Source organism: Alligator sinensis, unplaced genomic scaffold (genome assembly GCF_000455745.1).
Source record: "Alligator sinensis unplaced genomic scaffold, ASM45574v1 scaffold645_1, whole genome shotgun sequence".
Classification (NCBI taxonomy): domain Eukaryota; kingdom Metazoa; phylum Chordata; order Crocodylia; family Alligatoridae; genus Alligator; species Alligator sinensis.
Genome location: NW_005842586.1, coordinates 501,052 through 511,779, shown reverse-complemented (window position 1 = coordinate 511,779; position 10,728 = coordinate 501,052). Strand labels below are relative to the sequence as shown.

The window sequence follows — 10,728 nt, the reverse complement described above, 5'->3', positions numbered from 1 at the left end:
TGTGCCGAGCATGGCACGCGAGGCCATTTTGCTCGGCGTGCCACCACCAGTCTGGGCTCTAGGCAGCTGCTGCCAGCCATGAAGCCTGGGCTACTCCCAGCAGGCGGCTGGGCAGCTGCTACCCAGAGCCTGGGCCGATTGCCAGGATGCTGCAAACATCTGGTCTGGGCTCCAGCATAAGCTCCATACTGGCAGGTCCACACACACCTCGGAGCGGATGGTGGGGGAGCGGCCTGAGGCACTGCAACCCCAGCCTCTTCCCCACTGCCGGCACAGAGCTGATGACTGGGCTCTGGAGCCCAGCACAGCTGTTTGTAGCCAGCCTGGGCTCTGGGCAGCTGCAGCAGACAGTGGGCAAGCTGCAAACAGCTGCGCCAGGCTCCACAGCCCTGGCATCAGCTTCGTGCTGGTGGCGACTGCACATGCACCTCAGAGCAGACAGCGGGAGGGCTGTGCTGCCTCAGGACCCATCCCCACCATCTGCTCTGAGGCACACGTGCACCTGCCGGTATGGAGCTGATGCCAGAGCCCAGAGCAGCTGTTTGCATCCTCCCGGCTGCAGCCGGCCCAGGCTCTGGTAGTTGCTGCCAACCACAGAGTCCAGGCTGCTTGCAGCAGGGCTTGTAGCTGAGCCCGCCTGACTCCCACACACTCTGAGCCCAGCCCCGGCCTAGGCAAATATCCAAGGTAGATAAACAATAGCTGTGGAAATGAGATTGGGAGCCAGGATCCTGGCAGGTGATCTAATTTCTGTATCTTTGTTTCCAAATTCAGAGAGCTCAGATGAAAGTTGCTCTATTGTTACATGGGGACTACAGAGAGTTGTACTCTTAAATTAAGCCCTAAATGTACAGGCTTTACATTAAAGGAAATGTATTTTCACAAAAGGGAAACACTGAAAAAGAAACAACTAAAGCCCTGAGCTCATGGGCTCTTGGAGGCCAGAAAATATATTGCCTTTGGGGAGGACTGTAAGGGTGCGTCTACACATGCATTTAAACGCTACTAAATTTAAGGTGCATTAAGCGATTATTGGCAGGTGTCTACGTGTGCAGGGACTGGGCACTAAAGTTAGTGCACTTGGCATTAAAGTTAATGCCAAGTCCCTGCAGCCCTACCACATGCCGCTAGTGACTGGGAAGACCCGGCACTGAAGTTAGTGCCAGGTCACATCTATACATGCATTAATGTGCTTTAACAAACTCCACCTAAATTTGATGCCTGCATTTGCACATGTCAAATTTAGGTGCGATTACCCGAATTTTGCCATTTTAAATGCACATTAAGGGCACACACATGTAGACACATGCCCGTAATGCACATTAACGTGTTTCGTGTAGATGCACCGTAAGTGTTGCACCCACAGGTTAGTTAGCTAGATGTATGCATTTAAACAGATCTTTGAAGGAGTTTTCTAATGTTAATTGTTGTTTTAAATGGAATTAGGCTGTTGGCTTCAATATTCCACTACTATATTGCTTGTGCTATCTCTATGTCACAGATGAACACCTATACCTTTAGCAAGGCTCCATGGACACATCCAGGTCCCTGGGTATGTAAAAACTTGCAGGCTTGGAGCCTTATACAGTGTGGTCTGTATGTCCCTTCTTCCCCATCTCACTGTATGAAGTCAAACATCATGATTATCTTTGCATTTCATTGTGGGTGTCCAGTGTTCTTATTTCTAGACCTTTATCCACTAGAAAAAGTTTGCTCTAAAGAAATAACCAGCTACAAAATATCTAACCGGAACTTCAGGCAGCCCAAGGGGGAAAGCTTGTATCATTTAGGCCTAGGTTGATTATTATTAACAATAACAATAATAATGATAAATAATAACCAAACACTTTATCCTATCATGTCCATTCTGAAACCTACAGTGTGATTTGACACTTGCCTTTTATACTCTGCCTTCATGGAGCAGCAACAAGCTGACAATGAAACTCTCTCTCCAGCCTGCCATGAACTCCTCCCTATATAAATATTTTTGCAAGCAACTGTTGCCTTTGGGTGGCGTTACCCAGAGTTCCTAACCACACTCCAGACAATGGCCCACTTTCCTTCAGGCTCATTCCCTTCCTAGAAGAGTGAAAATAGCATTGAAATCTAATCCATACCTTCCTTCAGAAAAAAAAAAATTCTGAAAATAAAGAACTAAGGAAGGTTTTTGTTCTAAGGTATGGAGATTTTAAATCTACTATAAAACACCACAAATTTTAACATGTGCCTTGTTACTTGTGATCTGTTGACTCCTTCAATAATGTGTTTGGGATGCATTTGGAGATAAGGATGGCTGCATCTTAATCATGTAAGTAGCATATGCATCTGGAATTTAGGGATCCATCAGATGCAGTCATAGAAAAGCTGTACTTAACAAAAAATTTGCTTCAAAAGATAAGTTGTGGAACACCGTATTGTTTGAAGTTGATGAAACATTCAGTTCTGTTTATTCCCAGATAATTCCAGTGTTCTTCAATCTTTTGCAATTTATGTGCATACAGGCTTTCTTACAAGATACTGGTACTAAAAGTTACAGCATTAGACAATCTGTTTTTCTTTGGGAAACAGTGCTATCTGACCCTGAAGCCCTTTGTCATCTGCAGTTCAACAAATGTGATAGTTCTCAAGTGCTGCTGATTTCTTTAAATTGTTAATGATTTACAGTTGTAAGTACAAACGTTGGTTTCTTCAGTCTTCAACCAATTTGCAAATAGCCAATTGTAAACTTAAGTTAATCAATAATAATACCCACTGTTTAAAAGCTACTTAGTAATAGTACTTAGTAATATCAAAAGTTTCAAAGGCAAAACAATGAGTTAAAGTCATTTTTTTAAGCTAACAAAGTTAGGGTTGCCAATAGAGATTGCTTATAGTGTTCATGCAGGAACTCTTAATTTGCATTGGACTTTGAACAAATTCTGTCCATTTAAAACACCCGCCTGTAGCACTGAACCCTCTAAAATGCCTCATGTCAATCAACCATTCTATCAGACAGAGACTGAGAGTGAAGGGGAAAAAGCACTTTCATGCGCTTAACTTGATCACTGCTGTCTGATACAGCTCCCACCGTGTTGTTTGAAAGCTGCTATAGTGGTTGACCTTGTTCTTCATTTACATGCATATCTGTAGTCCTGATTATTACAGTTTCAAAAAAGCTATCGCTCTTAGTAAGGATTATGAATTTGAATGTTGTTTTCATTAGTTTCCAAGGCATGCTAGGTCCATGGCCAGCTGTATTCTGCAACAGAGAAAACAGCAATTATAAACATTTTGTTGTCTGTACACTTTTAGATTTATTCCATTTGATAATTTTAAACAAGAAAACTGGTGCCAAATGCTCACAGGGTATTGGAATTGATCATATAAATTATGACTGGTTTTGTTTGAAGCACCTTTTCAGAAACAGCTGTACTACTTGTAGATGAGGAATTATATTTATAAAATCCTTTACTGGCAGACCAGCAAAAATATGCAGCTAGTAACTATATTACTTCCTACTAACAACTTCTGCTTTTCAAACGATAAATGAGACCATGCACAGTACATGACAAGCTTTATTACCTGTCGATGGGATATCCTCCTTCACATACATTGACCAAGGCATACAGCTGTCTCAACGCATACTCAAACTGAAATTAAATAAACAGTAATAAGCATTTCAAAATTAAATAGCAGCACCATTTAAGATATAAATTAAAGATCTCTGTGGATAACATTAACACCCAAAGGTTCCTGGGTGGAATATTCTAATACCCAGTCAAACTTGCCCTTCTTTCATTCTTTAAAAGTTCTTTTCCATGAGATGTCAGGGCATCCCTGAGTGTCAGGCATCCATCCTTCCTTTAATCCAAATCTCATCGCAATTTCTCTTATGATTTATAATCCTAACAACACTCTAATATAGAACAACATGTCCTCTGCAGCAGCTGGGATGTTCCTCTAGAATGAATGTAAGCTCCTTGGGGCAGGTGATCTGCCTGCTTTTTATTCAAAAGAAATGCAGGCTATCAATACTGAATAAGTTAGGCAAGTGGTAACCCATGAATTCTGCTTTTCTGCTAAATAAACTCTGGGCACATCTACATGAGACGCTGACTGCGCAGTAGCATCATGTGGCAAAAACTGTGATGCAATGCTACTGGACAGTAGTAGTAGGGTACTGTGTAGCAGCATCACAAAAACGGTATTCGCTGGCACAACTGTGCAGTAACTCAGGTTACTGCACATTTATTTAGTACTTATATAAGCTTGAATAAACTTATTTATACAAGTACTAAATAAATGTTTAGTAACCACTGCACAGTAGCATCTCATGTAGAAGCAGCCTCTAGGTATTCTACCATTGCCTCATCTTCCCAGCTAGTCTGCTTGTTTGTTTTATTGTATCTTTTCTAACCCTCAGATTATGAGCAATGAGTCCCTCTCCCATTGCTTCAGTTAGAAAGCACTGTTTCCCAAAGAAAGACAAAGATTGTCTAATTGGGAGAGGGACTCATTTCTCTGGAATTTGTCTCCAATGCCTAGCACAAGGAATTGCTCACCTTTCACTGCAGTATTTAGATGTTACCCTAATAGAAGAGGCACTAAACCTAAAAAATTACTCCTACGGAGTCAACAAGAATGAAACTATATCAACTATATCAATGAACTGCTTCATGGTGATCAAAAATCAGTATTGAATATATCCTGTTACTAGTGAAGAGTAGGAGATGTAAATAAAAGCTAGTAAATATTCATCATGTTGATGTGTCTGATGTTCTTGTTACTTGTAGATGACTCGTTGCAGGGTCTTTCCTCATGCTTTTAACACTGTGAGTAACGTTTTCATAAAAGATTAGCTCCAGAGGTGTTCAAGGCTCCAGTTTGCTTGTGGATAAAAAATGTAGTTTTGCAAAACCATTCAAGAACAGTATGTTTACCTAGGTGGCAAGCTTTACTGGGTTATAGCTAACCTTCGGAATATGCCAGTTGAAACACTGGGCTTTGAAGCGGTCCACTGCTGCCTGGTAACAATCATGGTTGCTGAGGGTCAGCCTCTCTGACAGAATCTGGTTAGTAAGCTCATTTGATGCTGTGATGAGGTAGATGATCTTTCTCATGGATTCCCGAATAAGCTCTTTAGCCTGTGCAAAAAACAGACTCTTTATAATCTTAAGAAAATATTAAAAGAAAATTGGGGATGGGGAAGGTTACAGACTGTCAGCTTCCAAGTAAACCCACCTATTAGGTCTCCTTGCAAAAAAAGAAATAAATAACAGTGGCTAGTCTTCTACAGTATCCCTCAGGAAGAATGTCTCTGACCTTCAACACTTGCACTGATAACTCAGTAGCACTAAAGTAGATAATGAATCTGAAGTATAGTTTCCCTTTGTAAAATGGCTGGAGATGGACAAAGACATTTCTTGGCAACAAAACCTATCAGGTTAATTTTTGTGTTCAGACATTTATATTCCCACTTGGGAGGTTACCACCATAGTGCCTTGTGTGTTGGTCACAGAATTTTAAGTGATAATGGAGAAAAACTCAGATAATGCTTACTGATCAGAGCTGCATTCTGTTATAATCTGGGCCCAACGATATGATTGGAGCAACTCCTGATTTACGGTCCTATGACAGAATTTAAAATGGTCTTAGGAACAATCAGAATTTTAATTTTACCTCTAGGTGTGTTTTCATTTCCTCTGCAATCTTCTTAGCCTCATACATGTCATTAGTAGCCATCAGTTTCCGTTTCATGATTGCAAGAGGCACATCAGGACTAGGAGTCAGATCATAGTGTTTCACAGGTGGCAGAGAAATAGGGGTAGATTTCTTTCCACTGCCCTGAAACTGCATCAGTTTCATGGACGAAATGCTCTGCACACGAAAAAGCAAACACACAGATACAGAGCATTTTTGGTTGATGTTCAGCTTTTAGATAGCCACAAAAACACATTCATTTTTTAAATGTGCTGTTTCACAAGATCCAAACTGCACTAAAATGGCTAATTTTCAGAGTTCCCCAACACAAAAAGTCATACCACCTGAATTTTAGACATGCTTTAAAGGATACTTCTATTGATATAGTGTATAATGGGAGGTATAATGTCATTTATGAATAGCATGCCAATGTATAGAGCTTTCCACCTAAGGACCTTAATGCAACTTTCAATACAGCTCATGGTGCTCTGAGAACAGGTATACAGCCCTTTTATGGGAAGGCAAAGTGAAGCAGTGTGCAGTACAGTCAGTGCAAGAACCAAAAAGAGAACCCTTAGGCGTGTCCAGACGAACACGGTCATGAGGTATGAGGTGCCGCAAACGCATTTGCAGCACCAAATACCAAATACTGTACAGTCCAGTGTTCTCCGTGCTGCCTAAGTGTGTGCTGCACCGGGTTTTTTCTCTGTGGATATCCAGGGGTCAAAAAAACTGCAGGGAAAAAAAAAAGGAGCAATGCATGCTGGGCCAGTGCACGCTACTGAAAAACACTGCTGAGCCACCCAGAGCTGTGCTCCATTGCCAGTCAGGCTCTGTGAGGCAGAATCACCATGGCTGCAGCCCTGAGAGGCCCCCAAGACCCCAGGTAAGGCTGCTGGGGCCAGCACAGTGCTGGCCCCAGCCTCCCCTACCCCACCCGGGGCAACTTGCCATGCGCCAAAGCATGAGTGGCACGGGCGTTCCCCAGAGACAAGCAACAGTGGCACAAGGTACGCCACTGCTACTTGTCCCCAGGGAACCAAATGTCCATGCATGACTGGACACGCCCCTTGTGTCCTAACTCCCAATCTCCTGTTTTTAAGCCCAGGATCAAATTTCCTCTTGTCAAATCCCTGCAGGGCAAGGGTATCAAACTCATTAGACCCCACAAGCTAGATAAGTGGTGTGGGGCTGGTGTGTAGGCTGGGTTGTACTGCAGACCAGTCTCATACACTGGATCCAGTGCACAGGGCCAGTCTGCTGTGGGCACTACATGCAGCAGGCACCCTGTCCTGGCCCACTGTGCAGTGCACACAGACCAGCCCCTCACACCACATGCAGTGCATGGAACCAGTCAGGCTGCACTGCATGTGACATGTTGGTCCAGTCCAGAACTCACAGGTAGCATCATGGCCCAGATGATAGGGCTCTGTGGGCTGTATCTTTGACCCCCTGCTCTAGTGGAAAAGCCCTGTGTCAGGTCTACTGTAACTACTATTCTACCCTACCTGCCTTGTTGTTTTAACCTACTTTCTCATCTAGGCCTCAAAGCAACAGCAAAGAACAACAGAGTGGACTGAATGCTGGAATGGCACTCTGTGCTCAAGATGCATGTACAAGCTGAAGGGGCTGCAGAATAGCAAATGGCTACTAGCCCTTGCATGGGGAATTAGGAAGTGGAGTAGAAGGAAGGGTATGAGAGTGGAGGAAGAGAAATTGGGAGTTTCTCTTCAAGCCAAAGAATGAATGCAGTGAAAGAAAGACTTGTATACAGATAGGGAGTTGTGATTCCCCAGCTCTGAGTGGGCTTGCTTGTGAAATGTATTTAGAACCTCAGGATCTCAATCCTCATACACCAGCAATTTTAAAGGGATGGAAGTATGTGGGGAGAAACACAATACCTAAATCATATTCGACTCTCAACTCCTCTTAAATGAATACTCACTTTGTTTCCATATTGCATCACATGGCTGGTGTTGGTACGTTTCTTCACTAACTGAAACTGCTTATGAAGCGTTTCTTTTCTCAGATCCTCCTGCAATGAAGAAGGTCATGTTATCATAGATACTTCAATTCAGCTGTCCTAAAACTGCAAGGAAGACATAGAAGGGCATTGCGAGCTCCCAGAGGGTGAGAATAAGATGAATATCTGTAACACTTCACAGGAGATTAGATGTAAAGTTAGGGACTCTGCACTGATGTCAGGAGTCTGCAGCATCTTATTAATCTGCTTTATTAGTGATCTTTCAGCAAAATGGGCACAGATGAGCTAGAATAAGAATCCCTGAAGTGTTTCATGACTGCTGAATCTTTGGTTCAAAACAACAGTAGTGAATAGCAGTGGCCTTTGTTTCTTATTTAAGGATCACTAGGAAACCTTGCACTTGGCAACTTGTTTAAAAACATCCTTGCAATCAATATGGTATCAAATTGTTATATTCAGGTTAAGTGAATTCAAGTCTGGTGGCTAGACTGCTTCTAACCTTCACCTCAAAAAAGAAGAATAAGTTTCTGAACTACACTAATCACCCAAATATGTAAACCTTACAAAAACTAAACTAGTCATGAAAAGTTTTCATCAGCCACCCCATTCCACATTACTACCTATGAGATAAATAATCTTTACTCTTGTGCAAAAGCTAAAGGATAAAAAAAAAACATTAACGGAAGCACCAAATGTCTGATCTAAATAACTCACTTCATCAGAATCTTCCATCCAGTTGACACTGTACCAGTCCCCTAAGTAAGTTTGTCTTTCATCATCATAATAGCATGCATATGAAGACTCCTTAGGATTGGCAGCAGTAGTTGCATAAACTGTAAGACAAATGGAATAGCAGACTTCATTTACATCTCCCCATTAATTTGGTACTGATCTGCATGACTGAGCATTACAATATGAATTGAAACAATGAGCCTGATAAATACTCTGTTCAGAGAAAAAAAAGAAACAAAGTAATTCAAAAGCATGTTAACAATTGGTTTAAATTCATCTTCTGATATGGGATGATACTAAAGGTCCCTGAAATTCCTCATTACCAACTGTATGTAATCAATACTGATTATTCAGATAACACACTACATTTAAAATCTTGAGCAACATTCCCATTCTATAACACAGTGTTCTCTGTCAAGTCCTTTGTAACACTGTGGAGTAAAGAAACAAAGCGTTTTGCAGCTACAATTGAGATAAGGAGTCTAACGGAGCTCTTAAAAATACAGGTACCCACAGATTTCAGTGGCTCAAGTAGTAAAATGCAGTATTTTGCATGTTTGCAGAAATGGTTGAGTTTCAGGAAGGCAGTCTGAGTGTAGTATTGTGCTTTCAATAAGGCCAAAATAATTTCTTTATGTACACAAGTAATTTTTCAGGTAGAAAAGGCTCAGAATCTGGGGAAAAGAAGAAAACTAGTCTTAAATATCGCTTTCTTAATATTTAGTGTTTTGAAAACATTTTCATGGTATCTTCTTAAGGCTTAGCCAGGAATCAGTTAAAACTTGCAGCTCACCACTGATGGGTAGGCAAATATCCCCTATTTTAGGAATAGCTTAATACCATATTTATTTAAATCCAAGTAAACGTTTGGATTCAAGTACAATCAAGGAGTGGTGGGGAGCATGGCGCAAGAGGCTGCTATCGCTCCTACTCTGGCCCCACTCAAAGCTTGGGATCAGAACCTCAGCTGTTGCCCTGCTGCTTCCCACTACCACTTACCCTATATCATGGCTCCAGCTCTGGCCCTGGCCTCACTCCAACCCAGGGAATGGAGCACATGGTCACCTTAGCTCAGGAGGAGGCAACCCCCAGCATGCATGCCAGAGCGTGGCACATGCATTTTGCTTGGCACATGCACCTTGGGGTGGACAGTGGGGAAGGAGCTGGGATTGTGCTGCCACAACAAGGATTGGGCCCCTCATGGCTTCCCTGCTCTCTACCCCTGGCACACCAACATCTTGCAAGTCGAGTTTGCAGGTGTTTTTGGTACTTTGCCCAAAAAGGTTGCCAATCCCTGCTCTACCTCTTGTTTGGCCATGCAGCAGTGATGGTGGGCTGTGGTCAGAGCTGCTGCTGCTGCAACCACTGCTACCTGGAGCTACAGCAGCTGCCTATCCCCCTCCCCAGGCTTGTACTCAAATCCAAGACAAGCCCTCTCCCCATATTGAATGGGAGGTGGGGAAGGAAGAAATCATTTTGGAATTGAGTAAATACAGTATTTAGTCATTTTACAGCAGTCCACTAAGCAAATTTACCCTTGAGCCATGGACTCTGTTTCAGATTTACAGCTCAACAGTCAAGATGCAGGCCGGAATGTTCAAGCTCTTTCCCATGGAGTCTAAAAGCCTCAGAAATCTTGGGTCTAACCAGTTGCCTGCTCTCTGCCAGGGAGCCTGAGAGCCCTGACTAGGGTTAGGGCTCAGGAGTTGCAGTCTTCAAGCTATTGAGCTAGGATGGATCCACACTGTCCATGGCTTAGGGTCAGTGTCCTATGTCCACTCAGAGCCACAGATCCCAGAAGCCAAGAACTGCTTGTTGAAGCTGCTGTTTTTATTAGCAGTTTGTGATTTGCTGGAAACCTCTCTAAACTTTTTATTTACATCTGATTAGGGCCAAAACCAAATGTCCAAAAAATGAAATTTGCCATACATTGGCTACTTGGCCAACTCAAGTCTCAGTAAATTACTGACTGACAGTATCTTTCAGTCTTCCAGTCCATTTGTGACATAGCACATTTATAACTGGCAGTCCCGGCCATATTGAAAAAAATAATACTGATTGCTTACCATTGATATCATCAGACAAATGGTTCATCATTGATCCAGATTCACATGCTTCAATATAAAACACCATCTACAGAATAAGTCAGACATTTTTGGAAAAAACACTTGGAAAGGCAGAAAAGAGCTTCAGTTGTTTTTAAGCTGTAATTACTCTGTCCTTACTGATAACCTGCTGAACCTATATATATAGGTCTACAAAAGAGTAAATAAAATTCCTCTTCTGCTTTGAAAAACCACAGGAAGTGTATGTGGGGAGAAATGGCACTGCTT

At 42.4% G+C, this 10,728-nt stretch overlaps 1 protein-coding gene across 1 annotated transcript in view; it reads right to left on the bottom strand.

Annotated features, from left to right (window-relative positions):
* Nucleotides 1–2,414: 2,414 nt before the first annotated feature.
* The window catches only part of LGMN (legumain), a 32,508-nt gene continuing 24,194 nt past the window's right edge, over nucleotides 2,415–10,728 (bottom strand). Inside the window, exons 7-13 of the mRNA XM_025214524.1 lie at nucleotides 10,462–10,528; nucleotides 8,378–8,496; nucleotides 7,625–7,714; nucleotides 5,659–5,856; nucleotides 4,953–5,123; nucleotides 3,562–3,629; nucleotides 2,415–3,238 (exon numbers count right to left, since the gene is read on the bottom strand). Coding sequence (XP_025070309.1) covers nucleotides 3,199–3,238; nucleotides 3,562–3,629; nucleotides 4,953–5,123; nucleotides 5,659–5,856; nucleotides 7,625–7,714; nucleotides 8,378–8,496; nucleotides 10,462–10,528 — 753 coding nt within the window. The 3' untranslated portion in view covers nucleotides 2,415–3,198. The remainder of the gene's footprint in view (nucleotides 3,239–3,561; nucleotides 3,630–4,952; nucleotides 5,124–5,658; nucleotides 5,857–7,624; nucleotides 7,715–8,377; nucleotides 8,497–10,461; nucleotides 10,529–10,728) is intronic.